Source organism: Psittacula echo (genome assembly GCF_963264785.1).
Source record: "Psittacula echo genome assembly, chromosome: 1".
NCBI lineage: Eukaryota > Metazoa > Chordata > Aves > Psittaciformes > Psittacidae > Psittacula > Psittacula echo.
This window is the reverse complement of record NC_137735.1, coordinates 72,633,725-72,657,091: the sequence shown is the minus strand read 5'-3', so window position 1 is coordinate 72,657,091 and position 23,367 is coordinate 72,633,725. Positions and strand designations below refer to the sequence as shown.

Genomic DNA, 23,367 nt, shown 5'->3' with positions numbered 1-23,367 from the left:
TTTGCTTTTATGCAACAATTGTTTTCCCTTGTTTGTCCTTCTGTCATTGTGTTTGCAGTGTAAGTGAACCTATGCAATTAGATACTTACATTCCTCAGGCAAGAGCAGCGGTGGAACAAGGATCACTTTCAGGGGAGGGTTGGTGCACATGGACAGTGGCTTGGTTTTTCTGCTTGAAAAGCGGGTGATAATTTTCTGTCAAGTCTTTGGATTTAGGACCTCGACATGGCAACAGACAGCCACGGTGAGGACAGGGGGTCCTCAAGTGGTCAAGTTACGTCTTACTCTGTTTGTGTCCTGAGAGATACATAGTCTTTCTTATCTTGCTTGAAAAAGCATGAAATATTAGAAGCATTTATCCATTGAGGGGTAGTTTATGAGTTTCAGAAGGCTGACAGGATGAAGCTGCTTGTTTTTCTTAGAGAAGCAAATCACTGCATTTAATTAGGCCACTTGAAGTCTTCCCTAGTAAGCAATCAGAAGGATATTGCTGCCAAAGCTATCAATAAGCCTTTGACCCCCAAATCAACCTAAACCGCAGGATAAGCTTTGTGATGCTTTTAGCAGTTGTAAACTAAGCCACTTCCCTCTAGAGCTGAGCTACAATGAACTTGCTGTTTGTTTTTTTCCTTTTCTTTTTTTTTTTTTTTAAAAATTTCTTTTTGAAGTACACAGGGAGATTGTGGGTTGTGTATTCAAACACTGTAGAATCTGTTTTCAGCTATAAGTGAATAGAACTTAATTGCTTTGCACAGACTTCTTGAACTTTTTCTAGCCTGTAAATTCCATCATGTGAGATTATTAGGATCCAGTGCTTTGCTTTGTTGTCTTTGCACGTGTTGCTTTTTTAAACATGGCATTTCCTTCCCTTTCACTTCAGAGCACTTCTGTGGCTGTAGTGTCATGTTGGTTGTTGGTGTTGTACCTTCCCCTGCTGTATCATACGTGAATGTTACTGAGGAGAGTGATGGATATGTTTGTACTGGTGTGAAGGACTATGCTGTGATGTAGGGAGGTCACCATAGGTGAATGATGTTGAAAGCATTTGGGAGATAAAACTTGAAAAGTCTTGTTTGGAGTCTCTGTGAGACAACTTGGGGCAAGAAGATCACTTTTCATCAAATTTTCAGGGGGCTCTCTTCCAGTGGAAGACATCTGTTCTGTTTAACTCTTCTAGAAGGAAACACACTGAATTTTATAATGGACCAGGGTGCTATAAATTTCCATTCAGAGTTACGGTACGTCCTGACCAGGTTATCTAAAACCACATGTGTTCAGCTTGTCTGGATCACTTTAAAGCACATCATAAAGAGATACCCACAAAGTTAGTTTTACAATTTCTCAAATAATTTCTCTGAGCCAGCAAGGCGGTTAATCTGCTTGTGGATCTGTCAGATGCTTTCCTAAGGCACTGCTGCTCGGGTCAGTATTGTGGGGAAGGGAATTGAAAGGTGGGGAATGGGAGCTGGAGTGGCACATACCCATGCAGCTTAAATTGTTTTTTTGATCATAAGTCTGAAATAACTTCTATTTTTTAATAAGCTTAGTAAGTGTATGCCTTCCAGGACCTAATACCCAGTTTTTTCAATGTATTACCATGTACTGTATATCTTAGATGTGTTCTGTTTAATTAAAGTCTCTGCTGCTGGTTTCAGATCTGTAGCCTGACTCAGCAGACAGGGAATTCATGTGTATGAGATGGTAATTTTGTGTTAACAAAAAGAGAGCCCCCCTCTCTGTGAATTCATGAAAGTAACAGTGTTGGGGTTTTGGTTGGTTGGGTTTTTTTTTTTCCCTTTTTTCCTTTTTTTTTTTTTCCCTGTGCAAATTGTATTTTGAGACTTTTAAAAGCAGTATTTGAAGTGAATTCATTTGCTCTTGTGCTTTCTGTTTTTTTCAGGGGAAGGCTAAGGATTAGGTGCAGCTTTTGGTCTGTTTAGGCCTTGCCCTTCACAACATTGACTTCTGTTGCTCTGATATAACTTGCAAATGTAAATGATCTTTCTTCCTTTGTTCCCATTCATTTTGAAATCCAACTGTGACATCAGCTTCTTGTCCCAACCTCCCTTCTGTGGGATTTTTTTTCTTTTCTTTTTTTGTGAAGACAGTTTCTATCTTGTTCACTCTCTCCTCTTTTCCCTTTCCAGTACACAGCTGTTCCTTGGCAGGAATCCACTCCTTTTGTTAGTCTTACATACCTTCTGTGATCATACCCATATTTCATTTGAGGTTTAGTTAAAGTTTGCCTCTTTTCCACATACTTGAGGTTTTTTTTGTTGTGTAGCATTGCACTTATCTTTACAGGTAGCTTACCTCCAGAGCTGATTGCTTGTGTCCTAGAGATGTGGGCACTCTTGACGTACGGAGTCTTAATCCCTTCCTCAGATCCAGTAATCAAATGGCATTACTGTGTCTTTTACTTGTCATACTTAGTGTCACCAAAATACTGCTTTTTCTAATGCTGAAGTGTAACTTTTAGAAAAAATGAAGTGTTTTTAATGTCCTATTGTTACCTTCTGTGGTTGACAGCTCTTAAAATTCCTTGCTGCAGTGTGAGTGGAAATGAGGAAAAATCTTTATATTTAAGCTCAATATAGAACAGTTAAACTGACTGGGGACTCAACTGTCAAATGCGCAAGCTTAAATGATGTCAAAAGAAATGTTCTCCTGTGTATGTAGGAGCTATTGTTCCCTTTCAGATGCTTTGGGCAGGTGGATTTTACTGATTTGTTACTTTGCAAGGTGTAAGCAAATTTTATTGAAGATAGCTCCACACAGCTTACACAAGATTGTATTAAAAACAGGGGTAGTGTAAGAAATACTTAGAGATGAGATAATGCACCATATTTTTGGAAAGCTCTTAGATTATTCATTACTGCCTTCTGTCCGTTTCTTCTTCCTGTTGTTCTCTGTGTTATTTCTTGCCTCTAATGATTGTTCTGTTAGTTCCTGAATTCAGACCTACATTTTACCTATTAATTAACATGTAAGTGTAATCTTACGTATGTGCTTTGAGGTTTTCTTTGGGGAAGTTGTAGAGTATTTCTCGTTTGCCATGTTGGTATCATCAGCCTGTTTCATGTTGGGGTTAAAACAGAAGACAGCCTTTGGTAAAGTGCTGAAGTGATTCCTCTCCCACTAAAATTTAGTTAAGTTTCTCCTTTCTAACTTTGTCTTTTTCCTAAAAGCATTAACAGATTGTCCATTTTTTTTGTGTTTAAAAGGATTGAAGACTTCCTTAAGATGTTCAGTTTTTTATTTTTTTCCAATTCCCTGCTGTGATTTCTTAGATTGTATGACTAGGTTTGATTTAGTCATTCATAAAGCATTGGTTTTTAAAACCACTGATCAGCATTTTGGGAAACCATCCATGTTCTGAAGCGTGTTCTCCAAGCACTATATTTGGTATATAAGTAAGGATCTAATTTGATACTAGAGCCAAGCTTTTACTGCTGCAGTTTATCATCCTCAGTGGCTTGCAGATTGCTTTCTGGAAAGCTCTGCTTCCTACTTGCTTTAATGTATTTAAAGGGTGTGAATGTTACCAGCAGATCTGGTTTAGGATGGAGAGAGCATTAGTAATGTAAAGACAGAAAGAGAATTTAGCTGAATCTAAGGAAATCTCTGTGGCAGGAGGAACAATTTGCTATGGAAAGTGGTGTATACCTTTTGTATGGATGTTTCTGTTTTATCAAACTGAAAAAGTACTATAGTAAAGAAATCACAGGTAGGCAAATACGGTTAATCACCTGCTTTATTTAGCTGTCCTGCTGCCCCTTTCCTCCTGCCCTTGGTAGATGATGCTGTATGGGACTGGCAGTAGGCAAGGCGGCCCAAGGCAAGATGGATCTCTCCAAGCCACTTCATGGTATTTTACTTCATGGTATATGAAGGTCTTCAACTCCCTCATGCCTTCTTAAATGGCTAAGTAAACCTGTGTTAAAGTTTCCAGTATCTTTAAACACAATCAGATGTGTTATTGAAAGAAATAACCTAGACTCATAGCTTTATGTATTTCCTAATATTTCTTTTATAATTTGTTTAGTTGTGTCCATGATGGTACTTTTGTAGTTTCGATTTCTGATCATCTGTGGGTGCTTGTATTCTGTGTTTGATAGGTTTCCTTCTTTTATTGGTACTTGACTGCCTGGCCAGGACTTGAGTGTTACTGCTTCTCTCTTAAAAAAAAAAAACAACCCAAACCCTAAAAATGTTCCATTCCCTTATGTTCTGCGTGATGTTTGAGTTGTCGAATACTGCTTTTCATGTTTCTATGTATCTGCATAACATGTGCTATGTCGTCCTCACTCCCACATGTGTTACCAAGCGTTTTCTGTCTGTGTAATTGTTTTCCTTTAGAACACAGCATTTTCTTGAAAGCATGAGTGACAGGGTTTAAGAATTTCTCAAAAATAAACATATGCTTTTCTTTCTGTATTTGCCTTGACAAGCTGTGACTGCCCCATCCCTAGCAGTGTTGGATGGGGCTTGGAGCAACCTGGTCTGGTGGAAGGTGTCCCTGCAGGGAGAATTAAAACTTAGATGAGCTTGGTCCCTTCCAAACCAAACCACTCTGTGATTCTGTGATCACAAACTAGAGGGAGACCATCTGAAATAGTCTGGACTGCAGACAGTACAGGTTTGAGTTTTTCTGCAGGTTTCAGTGGGTATGGAGCACATAGATACCTTTCTGTTCAGAAATGCTACATCATCTTCTGTCACAGGCCTTTGACTTTGTTTCTGGATTTGCTTGCCACAGGGCAGAACTGCATTCTCTCTGGTATAGACTTAGTTCTCCTACAGCAGCTCTTGCTGCAGGGTACATACTGCATTGTTTTCAGCAACCTTTCTGCTGCTTTGTGTAGCCTTGCTATTTACAGCTTGATTGAGTCCTCTTTCCCCAAAGGAAAGTGCACCCTACACTCATGTACAGCATAAATCAGTGTTCAGATGATTTTGTAGTGCAAATTTTTATGTGTGGGAAAAGGTAGCTTTTATAAAAGAAGTGTGGTTATGTCTACTGGATGATTTAGTAGGCACATTCATGCAGTAGAGTGAGGTTTGACCATTTGTGGAAACTAAACTTTGAAGCATAAGTGGGTGAAGTTCTGACTTTTGTTTGAATTCATGCTGTGCCATCCCTTTTAAGTGAGCTAATGCTAATTGACAGAAAAAAGGGTTTCCTGAGAAAAGAGGGGAACATTAGTGAGAAAATAGCACTCTTGAGTTTGCTGAGAGCTTAATTAGTGACTGAAATGGTAAAGATGCTGAACTCTTATTTCTGGGATCTGCAGGAAAAAACAAAGCCATTGGAGAGAAAGGAATACTTTGAGCTTCCGCAAAGCTGCTAGTAGCCTGCTCTTGTAAAGTGTAGTACACAAATATTAGGATATTAGAATCTGGAGAAATAAATCTGGTTTTGATTATGCCCTGCAGTTTCATGATGTCTGTATGTACACAGTAAATGTTAGTATTGAAACAGCTGAGGAATCTGGATCTGATGGAAAGTACCTAACAAAACAGCCAAGACTAGTCCTCAGTTTTCTTAGAAATTTCATTCTGTTTGTAATCAGACAGAAGTTTTGTGAGTGAACACAGCATTGTGTTTGCCTTGAGGTGGTCAGTGGCTACCTGGGAGCATCCAGCAAAACCTTCTGGGTAATTGTGGTTTCTCTCACATGATACAATTTCACATGGGTGTCAGAGGAGAATATGTGGAGTTCCTTATGTCTCTGCTAAAAACCTCCTCCTTTTAAATTGGTACGAAAACTTGTTTCAAGTGGTGGTTATTGATCTTAAAGCTCTTGGAAAAAAATCTGTGGTGGAGCTTGGGGATCAGCAGAACAGTGACATGGATAAAACATGCAGAGTGAGCCATGTTTTATATCGCAGACACGTTCCTGTTCTCTGCTGTCTGCCTGCTCGTCTCTGCAAGTGACTAGAGCATCCCTGGCTGAATGTGCACTTCCTTCCTTTTTTTACCCAAGTTTTTCCTCTGCTGGCTACTCTCGCATGCTGCTTTTGTGACTGTGGCCCGCCCTATCCTTGCGGTGCGAGCAGGGCTGTGTCCTACAGAGGACAAGGCTTGAGAAGTTGAGTCACTTCCGCAGCCATTGGCTGCTCTGGGAATTAGTTGAATTGTGTTTCTGAGAGCACAGGCACAGCTCTGGTAGTATCCTGGGAGGGCAGCTGTGACTTGCTTTGTTTATTTTGAGGATTTTCCAGGAGATGAAAATGTATTAACATGTTGTAAATGAAACAAGGGAATTTATTTTGTGTGTGAGCATAGCAAACTGATGATAATTTCCTGGTTACAGGATGATGTTCTGGATGCTTGGTTGTTCCTTGCATTAGAAATTGTGATTACTTGGGAGAAGGGTTGTATCCAACTGGGTGAACAGCAGGAACACCATTGCCACCTACATGGGTGGGGTTGTAGTAGACAGGAGGGTTGTAATGTAACACCTCCCCCTTGTTTACAGGCACATTCTGAGCTTGCAGACAGAAAAATGGAGGTGGAGAGACATGGAGAAGTGTAGGTGTCTGGCTGGAAAATGGCCTGTGGCCATCTAACATCTCTGTAGATTTGGCACAAAGTGTCCTCCTGCAGGGCAGGTGAGGCCATGTGTCAGAGGGAAGAGGTAAATAGCCGGTTCCCAGGGGCCAGTTCCCTGTCCCAGAGTCACAGCTAAGCCAGCAAAAGCTGGTCTTCAGCTGTGTGCTGAAGTGGTGACTTCTGCTAGTCGAATCCCATGTTTGCTTGATTTGACTGACTCTGTATATATAGAAGAAAAAAAAATGTACTTTAAGAATGTGGATGTGTTATGACAGCTTTCAGCACTGGGTGGTGATGGTTGGGACAAGCAAAAGCAAAACTGTTCCTTAAGGCTACCTTAAATAACTTTCTCCTTACTGGATGTGAATCATCTGATAAACTTCTGCTGTTTTAACATGTGGAGTCTTGTGTATAAAGATATTTGTATTTTTTATGAGCTATTGATGAGATGATGGCTTTTTCATCTGTTTCCTGTCACACCATCCTATGTAGAACTTCAGTATATGAAGACAATTGTTTTCCAAGAAGTGGAAGCCAGATTTTTATTCCCATCTTAATGGCTAGAGAATCAAAAAATTTGTAACAGTACCTGCTTCACTGTCAGTACTCTGGTAGAAGAAGACACTACTTCAAATCAGTTATAGTGATAACACTCACTGTACCCCATGAGAAACACAGCTTAAAAAGCCTACAAGAAATTGAATTTACTCCATGGTGTAGCAAAAAAAAATGGGTGGGATGAGGAAGGATGGGTAACGGTGTTTCACTGAAAAGAAAAAAAGCGGGATCTGAAGTTTTGTCTGGATTTGTATTTATTCCATTTCCAGACATCTGACAAAGCTCTTCTTTTAGGAATAATCTGTGTTGTATTGCCATCATTGTCAAGTCCATGTGCTGAAAGATAAGGACACTGTTTTAAATTCCCTTGGTCTGTCAAGAAGTAACTTGGCTCTGAGCCCTTGGGTTAGAAAGCCTGCTAGTGGTATCGTCTGTTGTAGCCTTGGCAACTGGCTTTGGCTTGGGCAGGCAGTAGGTAAGTGAATCGAACAAAGACATTCCTTACAAAGTGGAGGCCCTGTGTTACCAAGGGCAGTGCTAGCTTTGGGAAGAGCTGTTTCTGAACAACTCTTGCTTTTCACCGTTCATAACTATCATGTTTCTAATTTCAGTGACTTCCTCTAAGTGTAGTAAACAATTTATATAATTGTTCTATGTCATCCTGGCTACTCTGGCAAACTTGAGTTGTGTGCCATTGATCTAAGTATTTTTGGTTACTGTTTTCTACAGTAGAGTGTATAAGCAATCAACAACATGTATTCCATTTCTCTAGGAATGACCATGTGTCTGTGGAAATTATTCAAGTCCACCTAATTATTTCTTTAAAAAAAAAACCTCCAAAGAAACAAAGCAACACAAAAACCTTGGGCCTGGAATTGCTTTCTAACCAATGCCTTACCTTTTGGGAGAGTAGCTATGGTGTGTAAGGAGTTGGCAGCTCCTGATTTTTTCCCATACAGGCTGCTTTGATTTACTTAGTTATCTTGGCAGAGTTTGTGTTTCCTTCCATGTGAAGGGAATTACACTTTTTACAGCTTGATGTTTGTGAGCTATTTTTGTCAGATGAGAGTGCTCTTTAGAAGCATGTTGCTTTTGTTAGTATTCAGGATAATACAGTGACTGTATCTGAAAAATATACACAGGGACATTTTTTCAGGGTGAGCCCTATCAGCTTGTGCATTTAGAATCTCCTCTTACCAGTATGCATGCTCACTTTTAACTCAACAGTGTTGAACAGCCTTTAGATACCTCTTAATGCTGAGTTGAAACCCAGTATTGTACTGTCCTGGAGCACTTCAGGCTTCTCAGTTCTGTTTGGCAGGATTGACAGCATCATGTCTCATTTCAAACCGTTAGCCTTCTCTGTGCAGGGGGTCTCAGATTCTCCTTCATGGGAAGCAACATCAGGGAATAGAACAGCAATTGCAGAACTGCTTGTAGCTCTTGAGTAGCTGGGCTCTGGGATTTCTTATTCTTTGATGTCTTTCTCTGTCCTAAGGTGGTGGCCACTTCATTTGACTTGAGACCTGCTGCATAGTGGTATGTCAAAAGAACAAAGGGTTGTGGAATGCTTGCTTCCTGTAATCTTATATCGGGTTTGTTACCTCCAAATTAAAGTGAACTGACTGAGGACTGAGACAGGCATATTAATGAGTGGGAATTTGACTGGAAAACAATTAACAACTTGATATTGTATGAGCTGAAGAAAATAATGCCTGGCTCACACACTGTCTTTCTTCAAAACAGAAATGTTGTGACTGCTCAGTTTAATAAATAGAAATGCTCATGTTAAATCTTGTCAGTGCATTTCTTGAATGTGTACCACTTTATTTTACCTGCTGTCCTTCTGGTGCTGTGATTGTCTCAGGGAAAATGCATTTAAATACTGCCACTATTGACTCGATTGCCAAAAAGTAGCTTGAGTTTTCATTTTAATTTCTATGGTGATGCATTGGCTCTCGGAAACTAACATGGTCATACTCTTGTGTGTCTGTTCTTAGCAGGCTGTTATCATTTGAAGCTCCATATTATTGTTTGAAGGCTTGAAGTGTTTGCTTTTCTGGAATTTGGTTCTGGCCTTCCAGTGTTTGTGCATCAGGGTTTACAAAGAGAAGCAGCAGGAGAAAGACGAGGTACAGAACTAAAACACAGGACTTCTCTGATAAATCTACTCCTTGGTCTTTGGCAATGAGTTGCTGCCTTGGTTTCCGTGTAGCTAACAGGATGCTAATGATGCCGACTTCAAAGATAGGTTGTGAGGATTAATTAATGCTCACAAAGGCCTTTGAAGATGAAAAAGCAGAGGTTGAAAGATGAAAAAGTTTCCATGCCCCAGATGAATGTTCTGCATACTGTCTTGAGTTCATCTTTTTGAGAATCTCTTGAGCACTTTCAAATGTTTCACTTGGAGTGTGGTGGTGAAAGAAAGATGATATCCCATAGCCTCAGCGTTATATGCCAGTTAGGAGAATATAGGTATTAGGTGTATCCTGAAAATGGTGCCACTGCAGCATTTTCTATTTATTTTTCCCCAGGGCAAATTTCTGTCCTTTCCAGTGTTTGATAAAACTATCCAGTGAGGAGCCTGTAAGAAATGATTGATGGGAATTGCAGCAGTGTCTTCTTGAGCCTCCAGGTAGCCTGAAGCAGGTTGGAGGAGCAGTGTTCTCTATACCTTCCATGGAAGTTGAGTGCTTGTGGTATTATAAAATAATATCTTTAAATTTCTTGTAAAACATGTCAGTTTGGTGTGTGATGTGCAACTCTGTGTGCAGGGAAAAAAAAGGCTTTCAGATGCTTCTGTCTTCTCCAGGTGGCGTCTCTTCTTCCATTTTGCCAATGGTATAGTAATCACATACTGCCTAAGTACTGCATTAATTTAAGGTGCTGTAATGAATTGTTAGTGAATTATGGGATAACTTGGTCTGGTTTTGTTCCCTCAAGAGAAATTTGAGGAAGACCTTGGAGCACTTTGGGTATTTCAGTGGTTTAGGCTGTGATGCTGCTGCAGAAGGAATAGATTGGCAGCCTGGGTGGAGGCAGGATTTGGGCTTTGATCTGCATCCTTATGGTTGATTGTGAAGGATGCTTGGTTTGTTTGCTTGTCAGCTTGAGCAGTGTTAGACACAACAGTAAGAGCTTGAGGTTAGTTCTGTGGTAAGAACAAGCTGTAAAGCCTGAAGTGTTAGGCATAAGGAGCCTAAACTTTTTAGTTTTAATTCAGGCTTCCCTGGGTATGCAGCAGACTTCGCAGAAATACTTAAAAGCTCCATTAAGAGACTTGAGTGCACAAATAATTGGGGATGAGGTGGTATAAGCCAGGCTAGCCAAGGTGCTTCTCCTAGGAACATGAAGGTTTAAGTGGATCCTTTCCTGCAATTAACAAGAAGTGTATCAAGAATTTAAGCTGGATATTTAATGGCTTTGATTGTAAAAAATTTGCCAGAGCTGTGTTTGAAACTGAAGTGGGCTGCTGAGGCAGCTCAGGAAGTGAAGTGTCAGCAGGATGCCTGAAAATTTGCCTTTCTTCTAGAAACACCATTTTGCTAACCTAAGACAGAGCAGCCTGCAGAATGTACATCATTAATAACCCTCCTTGTCAGCAGATGACTAGATAAAATTACAGCTTTGGAGGAAGTGTTGTGTTCTTGCTTACAAGCAAGTTGTGACGTCTGTGTGAGGCCAAGAAGTGTTTGGGCTTCTTGTGGCTCGGAGGTGTGGCTTCCAAGCCAGCTTCAGTGGTTGTCCTGACACAGGGAGTGAATCACTTCAGACACGTTTCCTGATTTAGTGCTAGGTCAAACTGCATCTGACACTGCTGTAGCTGCACTTACCTATAAAAATAGAAGGGCATAATTTGCTAGAAATGGTAGATGTGGGAGTGAAGAGAGTAAAACGTCCTTGGAATTGCAAGAATCTTTTGAGAAGCCAGTTGTTCTTGACAGGCTAGAGACTGGTAGTGACAAATAGTGAAGGTGATGCATCATGTGCCCCATTTTATGACCTTTTTATGCCCAAGGAAAATAGGATCTTCAGTGTGGTATTTCTGAGGGTTTGCTTCTGCATTAATGTAATGTTTCAGAACTGAGGGAGGATTCAAAGAACTAACTGGGAAAGAAAGGCAGCAGGTGCTGCACACAAGCTTGGAGCATTTCAGGGTCTTGAGAGAAAAAGCACACAGATACAGCTAATTCTGTTATGGAATGTAGGTGAAAATTAAGTGTCACACTCAATCAGGACATCTCTTTAAAGTTAACTTTTTCCCTGAATGCTCAAGGAGTTGAGGAAATAGACCTGGAACAAGAAGATTTTTAAATCTGTCACATGTAACAGATTTACATAATAGGAAAAAAAAAAAAAGCATTACTTATTTCTTTTGGGTTTTTTTTAAGATACCGTCAGCTCAGCACTGGGAATCCTACTGTAGGATAGTAGGAATAAGATGCTGGTGTGGGCAGGGTTTCGTGAGGAAGTAGGACTACTTAGTAAAGTAACCATTTGAAAGGTTAGTTTACTGATGGTGCTAAGTTGTTAATAAACGATGATGGGTTTTGGTTAAATAATAGGAGAGTTTATGAACTAGTAAGGTAGTTGAAATAATGTTTGCAGCAACATTTACAAGCAGACTTCCCAGGAGCAAACATGTCTGTAAGGGTTTTGTGTTAGGGAAGCTGTATTAGGTTGTTGAGTCCCTGAGCTTTTGTTTGTATCAAGGAATGTATGACAGTGCATGCAGTTAACCAGCTTCACATATGGTGAACTGCATAAATGCATGGAATTCTCATAAGTTATTGCCAAAATTGCAGATATTTCCATAGCACACGACGATAAATGCAGCCTGCATTTATCCTAATTGCTTTTCCTTTTGGATGCCTGCCTGCCTTTTGCATGAAACCATTTCCTGCTGTCTTAGGATGGCCGTGCTGGATTTGAGATGTAGTGATCAGAGAAGTAGTGGAGGCAGATATGAAATGACTTATTTAAAATGGTTGATGGGAGCAAATCATTGTGTATTGTGTTGTTACAGCTTTTGCCAGGTCATGGGAAGGAAACAGTGATTCTGGAAAGGGAATAGCAGGGATTAAGTGGTAAGTGTTCCCTGTATCTGGGTAGAGCTTTCTTTATCAGCTTGGGGAGCTGCACATGCCCAGTAGTAGTTTGTATAATGAACTTCCACACTTTGCATGGGGCAACTTCACCAGACCAGTCACAGGAGTGAAGTTTTTCATTCTTGATGATTGTATGAAAATGATAGTGTTGCAGAAGAGAGGCTGATGTATGTTAAGTTTTGAAACATGGTAAAAGGAAGACTCAAGTTTTAGGAATTGGGGGTATGTAAGCAGCAAGGAAGGATCTCTTACTTTCTTATTTCTGATAAATGAATGACTTGAGCTTTGGAGTGGGGGTAGGTCTCTGTAAACCTTTGGTTTGCTTTTTATAAAAGTATTAGGAGTTGGTTTCCCCATTGTCTAGTTAGCAAGGTAGGAAATGCTGTGCTTGTGCTTAGCATGTGCTAGTTTTCTTCTGCCTACACTGATAGATGTGGAATGATAACAATACCGGTCTCTCTTGCTCTTCAGTTGCTCTGAATATTACCTTGTGTCTGTCCTGTCTGTGTGATCATACACTAAGGCAATTGCCAGATGTATAGGTTTGTATTAGATATGTGTTAGCATGGTGGCTATGAAGTGGATATGTTCCCAAAGATCAAAATTTGTGTCTCTTAAGTAGTCAGTTGAAAGATCTGAAGTGTTTTTTTGCTTGGTGGGGTTTCTTTTTTGATTGCTTTCTTGTCAGAGCTGGTTTGAAACTGGCCTGGCATCAAATGCAGGTGGCTGGAGGGGTGGGAAGTGAAGGGAACTCCCTGAGCCATAGAAGCTTCATACTCCCACTGGGAGGCAATTATTTTATTTAAGATTTGGATCTGGTATCTTTGCATAGGGTGAAATGCAAATGACTGGCTGCATGTTAGCAAGGTCCTGTAACAGAATATATATGGGAGCCGTATGTTTCCTCTTCCGACTTCGGGCTCATAGTTGTATTTAGTATCTGACTGCATTAGTATTGCTCTGCGGTCTGTGTGAATGTATGTGGCTTGTTGTACTGTATCATTCCGTGATCCCTGTTAGTCCAGTCAAGTGCTTCCTTATCAGGTTAGAAAACAGGAGGAAACTCTGGAGGCTGGAAGGGGGAGGATGCTGCTGCAGTCAGGGTAGCACCAGGACCGTGTAAATCTTGAACCAAACAGACTTGTAGGGTCTCTTCAATTCCCAAAGATGCACCTGCAAAGATGCTGTTACCTGCGAAAAGGTGTTGTTACCTGGCCAAAGCTCATTATTCTATCTCCCGTTTCAGTATGTTTTCTTCTTCATTGCTCTTGTTAAGGTCTAAACTGAACTTGGTGAGCTGTTGGGCAGTTTTGTCACATGCTTGGCAAATGAGATGTTCGCAATCACCTGTCATGTATTTTGGAAAGAACAGTTTTTGTTCTGTTCTTTGTTACACATTGTGTCTGCTAGAGCTGTTTGTGTCTGGAATTCGAGAAATAAGAGATCATAATTAATTTTCTGTTGATGGCTGTGGTGTGGCGTGGTGGGGGGAATGACATGCAGACTTAAGTTTCTTGAAGTGCTTCTGTGTGACAGCATGGCTGCGCTAGCATTGCGCAATGAGAAGGTACAACCGTCATGTGTTCAACATGTGGTTTAAGTGTTTAGTGAGCTGGAGAGAGAACACTGATGCCTCACTAATAAAAATTTCTGTTTAGACCTGTAGAGAGATGGTGAAAAATTGTCCAAGTCTTTTATATAAAGAAATGAGAACTGGATAATACTTGCCGTGAAAACTCTGCTGTCTGGATTACATAGCTTCCACTTTCTTCCGTTGGAATTCGGAGCTCAGTTTTCCTTTTCTGACCGAAATCTCAGCTCATACACTAGACCACTCAAAAATGCTGGCTGATTTGACAGTTTTTTGCAAATACGTAATTTTACACAGCGTGCTTCTGGCATGTTAAGGGATAAAGTACATCCAGGCTCGCTGCCACCATTTAAAATTCAAATGTCTAAATTTTTTTCTAAGTCAGTCCATGTTTTCCAAACAAAATTACAGGCAAGAAAATTATTTATATGAAAGTTGTAAAAGTTGTCGTCCTTAGTTCTTTACTAACTGGGGGGATGAAAGGTCTGTATGCTATGACACCAGGGGAAAATGGCAGAGATAGTTCAGGGGAAATGTCGAAATGTATCAGCAACAGCTAAAGTGTTAATGTATTTTTGAGCAACTGTGTTTTCAAAGCCAAGTTCATAAACAATACCAGATAGTGGAAAAGTTACTTTACATTGGTAGGTAAGATAATATTCTGGATCAGCTAGGCCTGCAGAAAGTATACTTTCCTAAATACTAGCAGCTTGGTTTTGAGGGGTTAATAGTAATTACTTATCATACCTCATTTGGAAAATCAGAGCTCTGAACAGGCCCATGCCTCCTTACTACACTTTTGTAGGTGCGATGACATTTCATGTCTGATGAAGGTGGATGTTAGAACATGGGATTTTTTGTTAAATAGAAACCAAGGTAAGCTTTCTGAGTGTTCAGAGTAAAGAAGGTTTCTGTTTTGCTTGGGTGCTATCCTTGATAAGCAGCTGTCCGAATTCTGGGGAAGGAAATATTTCCGATCTCACCTTCCCCATGATCCAGTTTGCCCAGAGAGGGAAGGGAGCCTTAGCATCCCACTTGTCTGGCTGGCTTAACAGCAGAGTGAGCAGGTGAGAGGGCAGGGCAGTGGAGAATCATTTAACTGTTTCAAACAAGTCAAAGCACCTGTACTTTTGCATCCCAGTCTGTGTCAAATATCCTTTTTCCACATGAAAATACGGGATTGGGAAAGTGTTTAATGTTAATCCTGTGCTTATGCGTGCCTTGTTTGCTTCTTTCTTTTTCCTTTCCATGAGTTCTCTAAATATCTCCTCCTCTAACACAGTGGTAGTCGCTCTTCCAAAACCTTCAAACCAAAGAAGAATATTCCAGAGGGGTCTCACCAGTACGAGCTGCTAAAGCATGCAGAAGCTACGCTGGGAAGTGGTAATCTCCGGATGGCCGTTATGCTTCCAGAGGGGGAAGATTTAAATGAATGGGTTGCAGTGAACAGTAAGTGGGCTCATTTTTTTTTTCTTAATGGGGGGTGTTGAATGTGGGTAGGCACTAGTGGGAGGACAACTCTGTACTCCTTTCTAGTAGGGTGTCTTCTATCCTCTGTGCACCACTTGCTGTGATTGAGAAAGGTGAATGTAATACTGTGTAGAGCTGACAGATGCAGTATGTCTCCCAGAGACAAAACACTCTTAATCTCTTTGTGTAAAAAATATGTTCCTGTTAACAAAATAATTCTTCCTCTTAGTGCTTAAACTCTGAGCACTAGATCACAAACAAGTGCTGAAGTAGAAGTTTCACTGCTGTTTTTAGAAAGTAGCCTGTCAGTGCCATCTTAATATGTTTAATCTAGCTCTTCTCCAGCTGGGGTTCTTACCCAATAGTATAGTCAACCCTCTCTGAGCTAAGCATAAACTCTTAATTTAGTTAAGCGTGAAGACCTTAAATGATGCTAAAGACTACGGTTGTGTGTATGGCCTGGCTTTCCTTTTGCCTATAACAAACCCAGAGATCATCTTTACAATGTTCCTAACGTTAGTTCCTTCCTTGTTTTCCTACCAAGTTGTGAGCCTTTGCTCTGGTAAGTGTCTGATGTCATTATTTTTGCTTCCTCTAAAGCTGTTTGTCCTAACCCTGTGCTTCATGCTAGGTCAGGTCAAACAATGAGGCCGAAATTAGTGTTTTCTGATTGCCTGACCATGTTTCCTCCTTCCTCTCCCTGCTGCGTGAACTTGCTGCCTGTCTTCCACTCTTAAAGAGTGGATTAACCCAAGTTCTGTCATGCTCTGTAGCCTATGTGGAGTTCTGGCTGCTAGACTCTCTGCCCTATCTGGTTATTTTGTTATCTTTCAGGTCTTTGACTTGGCCTGTTTCTGTGATTGCATGGTATTGATTGTGCATTGCAATGAAGTATAAATTATGCTCAAGAGAAATGTCTTCTAATTGTGGTTCTGTTTCCTCTTGCTCTTTGACATGTTCAGGAAGTGAAACTGTCATACTGATTTCAACCTTCAGTTCTGAATGAGCCACACAGAGCTCTGGTATATGACCTGCTTCTGCTTCCAGGGAATGATGAAATTGCTGGCACCATTCTTTACAAAAGTCTATTCATATGGTATTGCAAAACTGTCTAGAAAAAAAAAAGCCATCCCATTTTTCTGAGTAAGCATTACTAAAGAGGCTTCTGATGTTGCTGGCATTCTTCCCGTTCGGTGCTTTCTTCACTCCCTCCCTGTCTCTTCTTCTCTATCTGTGGCAGTGGCATTTTTCCCTTCCCAAATGACTTAACTGCTAAACGAGCTGGATGACAAAAAGAGTGGGAGCTGCCTTTGGGTAACAGCTGCATTCTGTAATGAAATGGTCCTTGGTCGTGCCTTCTTGCAGCAGAGTAGAATTCTAATGTTGTTGGTGTGTGATTTGTTTTTTTTTTTTGTTTACAAGTGATTAACTGATTACATTCTCCCTTCATTTACAGCATCCCTCTACCACACCTAGTACCAGCTAATGGTAGCAGTGAGCCCCTTCTGTTGATTGAGATATCTAATAAGGAGATAAAATGTGGGACTTAATGTCGTTGGGTTTGACCTTTGCAATAGTGAAAGCACAGGAAAGCATGGCTCTGCTTTTCTGCTCCTTGCTCAACTCTTAGCCTTACTCATGTTTTCTGGCAGTGAGTTGGTGTACATGTAGATTTTTGAAATAAGTTTAAAAAATAGAAAGGTAAAAACTCTATAATCAGTTTGGTTTGAGTTTAATTTGAAATGTCCTTGATTTGAAATACCAAAAAATTAATTTGGTAAGTACATCCTGCCCATATCTTTATAATAGAACACCAGGCAGTGTGCACTTTTTCCAATAGAAAAGCACTTGGAAAAAATAGTCTAAGCCCTCAAAACTTCAGAACAATGAGTAAAAAGAGGAAATGAAAATAGGCAGAGACACTGTACAGCTTTACACGTGCTGGAAAGGAGGTTCTTGGTTTTTCTTGGTTGTTGCAAACTGCTGGCTGTTGGTGGTGGATGGGGTGGTGTGTCTCCTGGCCTTTTGAGACTTGGAGTTTGGGATTTGCAACAGTCAGTCATCTTGTGGATGTCTGTGTGTGTTTTGGGATCATGCTTGCCTGAAGCAAACATTGGTCTGTGGTTTCCACTGGGAGCAGGGAATGGAAAATTAATTAACAGTTCTTGTGTACACTTAAGGAACAAGGGCTGTCTATAACCACTTTTTCCTGTCTTTGGTAGTGTTAACTGCCTCCTCCCTTTGCCCGAATAAGCTGTAGGAGTCCTCCTGGGCCTCTGTAACTGCTGTCTAACTTTCCCAATGTTGTTTTGCTGTTTTCTGCTTTAGCTGTGCTGGGGGGAGAAAACCCACCCAGATTTTGTTGCTAGAGATGAGCTGTGCTAGGAGCATGCCATACCAGTTTTTGTTTGCTTCTCTTTCTTAATACCTGGGAAGTTGCATGACACAGTTGTGGCTCGTATCTTGCATCTGCTGGACAATAGCTGTAACTTGCTACCATGATGTTCGTGTAATCTTTGAAGTTTAAGGAGCTGCGGTATTTAACACTCGCCTTCCTTCAGCCATCAGTTCCTTTCACAGTACCTGATATCTGCTAGTGCTTACATTTGGGATGCCAATTTCCGTCTCACTACAGCAAACGTGTATGTCTCTGTAACAGAGTTAGGCAAGGAAGGCAGATTTGATTGGGCAGGCACAATACTTGGTACTCTTTGAAAGCAAGGCTCTTCTTCAGTAACCTGACAGCAGGATGAATAGTCATTGCTATTGGTGGTGTAGGACATTGGTGGTTGCATTCTGCATCTCCTTTATGATACTTCTTAAAAAGTGATAACAGTGAAGTTTTTTCACAAAAAGCATTCCAGGACCCTCTGAGCAATGTGTGCTGTTAAGGCTGCGGGAAGCTTGTGTTGCTGTTAAAGTGCAGATTGTTAACTGATGGTCTAAATGCTTTTACAGCTGTCGACTTCTTCAACCAGATCAATATGCTGTACGGAACCATTACGGACTTCTGCACAGAAGAGAGCTGCCCCGTGATGTCTGCTGGCCCAAAGTAAGGTCTTTTTTCATGTGTTGTTGTGAAAATGCAATTTTTTAGATGACTTTGCACTTGAGAACTTGATACTACCTCAGACAAGTGCCAAAGATAAGATAACTTCTGTGGGTTACTGTATACAGTTCTGGTGTCCCCAGTTTAAGAAGGACATGGAACTGTTGGAGCAAGTTCAGAGGAGGGCCATGAGGATAAGGGGGCTGGTCACCTCCTGTATGAACACAGTCTGAGAAAGTTTGCCTGGAGAAGAGAAGGCTGCATGGAGACCTCATAGTAGTCTTCCAGTATCTGAAGGGGGCCTACAAAGATGCTGGAGAGGGACTCTTCATTAAGGACTGTAGTGACAGGACAAGGGGGAATGGGTTTAAACTTCAACAGGAGTTCAAGTTATATGTAGGAAAGAAGTTCTTTATTGTGAGGGTGGTGAGGCAATGGAACAGATTGCCCCATCCCTGGCAGTGTTAAAGGCCAGGTTGGACATGGCTTTGAGCAACCTGGTCTAGTGAAAGGTGTCCCTACCCATGGCAGGGATTGGAACTGGATGATCTTAAGGTCCTTTCCAACCCAAACCAGTCTGTGATTCTGTGATTCCTGTTACCCATGAAGGGATGAGAAACTGGAACCTTTAAGGGAATAGGGAATGAAAAGGTGGGTTTTCTTAGGGTAGGGTTTTTTCTTTGTTTTTCTTAGTCCTGGGAAGTAAACTCATTATCAAACTAATTTTTTTTTTAATTTTATTTTTTACTGAAATGTTAATGAGGGCTTTTTAATTTAAGATCTGAAGTTTTTATTGGCAAACATTCACTTGGGGATTACCAAAATATTTCCTTTAGGTGTTATTTAGAAATAAATTTGCTACAGATTTTAGTAGACTGGATAAGAATCCACTACCCTGTTCCTCAGTGAGGTTTCACTTCTTTGATTCTTGCTTATGCTTTTGTACAGACATCCAACATGTCTGTTTTTTCTTGCTCTCCAGTTGCTTAAGTATCTTCCAGAGGAAAATACCTGTGTTTCTCAGTGAGTGGCAAGGGAGGGCGCTGCTTCCTTTTAAATAAACAAAAGCGAAACCAAGTCCTCTCCTCCACTTCCTCCTCCTGTTACTGTGTGAAGTCAGGAATTGCTGGTGGAGAGCTGAGCATGGACCAGGGCTGCTGCTGGGAAGGCAAGATGGAGAGGGCAGGAGCTCTTCTAGTTAGAAACAGCTTGATGGACCAGGAAAGGCTTTGGCACTACAATCCTGAACTGAAAACGGACGATGCCAAATGCCAAACCAGTGTGGGCAGACAGACCTGCTGCTGCAGCATGGGAAGGGGTGAAGTACGAAAGGAGAGAAAGTTCACCAGTATGCAAAGGAACTTGTGCAATACCATAGCCCATTGTCTGCTTTGTACTTTGGTGTGCAGAGCGGACTCTTTAATTGTTAGATAAGAGCATGAAAATATTTCTCTGCTTTATTGTTTGCCTGCTGAGAAGCAGTTATTTAGGGGTGGAGGTTAATTATTAAAGATTTAGCTGTCTGGTTGCCAGACTAAAGAATTTCTCTCCAAAGAGGCTGATAACCATTGCCAGAAATATATGACCTCAAATAGTTATGAAGCAGTATAGGAAAGAGATGCTTGAAGATGCTTTCTGACAAGATTTTTATTAGGTGATCTCGTTCTTTAGTTGAAGTGAGTGTGGCTTGCTTTTGCTTAAAACATTGTTTTCAGGGAAGTACTGCTGGAGAACCTGTGAGCATGAAAACACTGAGACTTACGGGGTTTTTCTTCTGGTTCTTACACCTGTGTCCTGTCCTCTTCTGGCTCAGTTTATGTTCATTGAAGAGGCATTGAGCCTTAGGTACTCATTAGTGCTTCTAGGCTGCAGGTTGCTGTCTGCTCACATCCATGGCTTCATTTTCACCTCTTTCAGAGAAACGGTATGAGTTATCTGAAACAACTTAAATGAGGTTGTTTGAAACAGGTTAGATTGGCCACAGCATGAGTAGCTGGGGAGAACCAAAACAGCAAGCATTCTGTGGCTTTAAAGTCTGATTTTTGTGTTCCATTGGAGAAGTATTTATGGCTGATGTCTTGAGAAAGGGTTGTAAGGTGCTGGTGCATTCAGAGATGACTGTTCAAAGTTGTGGCTCAGTCACAATTTTCAAGGTACAACTGACAAACTTGTAGCAGTCTATGGAGAAGTTAAACCAGATATCTGAAGTGAGAGGGTAACAGAGTGGAAGTGTAATGTTTCCTGTATGTTGTTGGGTGCTGGTGTTTTGTCTTCAAAACCCCTTTAAGAGGGACTTGACTGTTGTAAGGAGTGCTGACTTAGATTTTATCAGGGGGCAGAACATTGAGTTAGTTCAGGATTGACATAAAGATCAAGAACAGCTCTCCCTCTCCTGCCGTACAGCTCCTTGTCTAACAATTTGAATAAAGTATTGGTTTAATTTGTCCCAAAACATGATCATTCAGAGTAATGGTCCATTCTTTTCACTTCAGTAAAGACCAACCATTTCTTACCCAATCTAACCTAGTTGGGTTTTGGAACCTTTTTGGTTTGTGCTATTCTTACGTCAGTTGCAGGATCACCATCAGTGCAGCAGGTATGATAATAAGTTAAGAACCTCCACAGAAGTACTTTGTTTATTAACCAGCATTGGGTGATGGGGATTTTCTTTATTTTCCTTCCTAGTTACAAGTGTTCAGTAAGAGCCCAAAGGAGGGACGTCGCTACTGCATTTTGCAAAGCTGGATGTCAAAACTGGGGCTGTGTGGTGGAGGTGCTGGTCCTGTGCTGGTTATATATATATATATGGATATTTTCTTGTTTGAGAAGCACAGTTGGGTTTTCTGTTTATAGATGGCAAATAACTTGTTTGTTAGCATGAGAGAATTCCACCAGAGTCGTTGGGAGTTCTTAGCTTTTCCCCTGCGCTTGCTGGAGTGAACTGTATTTTTTCTCTGTCCTTGACACAGTGTTTTGATTGTCCTTAAGAACCTCTAACTGAGCTGTTAGAGGTTTCTAAACATGTATTTTTCTGTAGGGAAGCTGCCTATCACGATAAAGTCCGTTAGTTTCTATCACTAGAACTGTAGGCGTCTGATCAGAAGCTTGAGCTAGAAATGTGATTTTTACCCTTCATTTCCTGTAGCAGTTCAGATGATTCTAACCTGGGGGAAATATTTCTCTTTGTGGGTTTTTTTTTTCACTTTAGAGCTTCTTCAAGGGTCCTTCTCTGGCATTCCTTCCTCTAAAATGTACAGAGTTAAGCCATAGTATTGGGGGGTGGGGAGAGAAGGAGGCTTCTTATGGATATGTGTTATTTGGATGAGATTTTTAGTGTCCAATTCCATTTGTTTTCTTTGTCTCCAGGCCGAAACTGGCACCTCAACTGAGTGTTGGTACCTGTCCTATGTTAATACCACTTAAACCTCAGTATTAGGTAGTGCTGGGTAGTGAGAAATACTGATTTTTCAGAAATCCAGGCATGCTGTGGTAGTGTCTATGGAAATTCTGCATGTGTTTGAGATGCAATGTGAAAATGTTTCCAGAGACTCTGATTTGTTGCTGTTAGAAAAATGGGAACTTTTTATACCATTGTGAGCAGTGTGCTCGTGATCACTTGTAAAGTTGTTTATTGTGACAATGTTCTCCCAGATACTGTTCTGACAAAACTGAATTTATTAAACAAAACCAGGAGCCAGATTTATCAGATAGGGTGAGGCTTTGCATAAAATGAGGTGTGTGATCTTTAAAATAGAACACCTTCTGCAGTGTCCACACAGTACTAACTGGAAATAGCAAGGGAAGGTGGTTGCAGCCCAAACACTGTGGCGTGCTACTGCTGTCCTAAGAAATAACAATCAAATAGAGCATGAGATGTGAACATTACTAGCTCTATGGATGGAAAAGGGTAAAGAGAGCACATGTTTGACTGTTCCAGAGTCATGTCAGTGGTTTGTAAAGGCGTGGTATCAGCTTATCTACAGATGGAAGAATTAATCTACAAGTCAGTTACTGGTCTGCAACCATCAAGTGGGCCAGTGGTGTAACTTGAAACTGAGATTCCAGTTACTGAGATTCTTCTGAACCTTGGTTCGCTGCATGGTTCAGAAGAATCTGCAAAAGATCTTCAGATATGAACCTTTCCTAAGGAGGACTGGTTAGACTAGAAGCTTTTTTCTAACTGTTAGCTGAAAGGCATTTTATACCAGCTTCCAGTTGTGCAAGAGTATTCCTAGATATTAACCTACCTCGGAATCTCTTCCCTGTCTCTAATACAAACGTAATTTGAGATCTCTGCAAGAACTGATGTAGCTTGGCCTTTAGTTATGAAAAAATCTATAAGAATATTTTGAAATATAAAGAAATTAGCTAAATTTTAGGAGTGTAATGTGTCTGGCTGGCTGGGCATTGCCACTCACTTTGCAATTCTTCTCTGCCAGTGGAGGTGAAGAGAAGCTCAGTGCTAGGGAGTGGGTGAAGTTTCACATTAGAAATCAGTTGGGTACCTTGACCAATTTGAGCCCTGGAGCTGAGCTTTTGTATGTGTGAGAATCTCATGTACCTAGTGGATGTTTCACTTCAACAGGCTGTAATGGATTTTTCTTAGAGTCATAGAACCAAGTAGGTTGGAAAAGACCTTGAAGAGCATCAAGTCCGACCATTCCCTCAGGACTGCCAAGGCCACCACTAAACTATATCACTGAGGGCCTCATCTACACGGTTGTTGAACATTTGCAGAGATGGTGATTGCACCACTTCCCTGGGCAGCCTGTTCCGATACCTGATTATCCTCTCTGTGAAGAAATTTTTCCTACTATTCAGTCTAAACCTCCCCTGGCGCAGCTTGAGGCTGTTACCTATCGCTTGCTACCTGGGAGAAGAGACTGACCCCCAAACTACAGCCTCCTTTCAGGCAGTTGTAGAGAGTGATAAGGTCCACCCTGAGCCTCCTCTTCTCTAGACTCTTGGAGGAGGGGAAGCTTTAAAAAAGACTAAGTAGCTATTGGCCATTCAGGACTTGGAAACCTACTCATAC

At 40.9% G+C, this 23,367-nt stretch overlaps 1 protein-coding gene across 3 annotated transcripts in view; it reads left to right on the top strand.

Annotated features, from left to right (window-relative positions):
* The window catches only part of MOB1B (MOB kinase activator 1B), a 38,989-nt gene that overhangs the window by 6,512 nt on the left and 9,110 nt on the right, over window positions 1-23,367 (top strand). For 2 of the 3 annotated variants that reach the window (XM_080616019.1, XM_080616021.1), the window contains exons 2-3: window positions 15,096-15,262; window positions 18,242-18,335. In XM_080616019.1, coding sequence (XP_080472145.1) covers window positions 15,096-15,262; window positions 18,242-18,335 — 261 coding nt within the window. Of the gene's footprint in view, window positions 1-14,618; window positions 14,690-15,095; window positions 15,263-18,241; window positions 18,336-23,367 lie in introns of all 3 variants that reach the window. The other variant, XM_080616020.1, reaches the window with a different exon arrangement.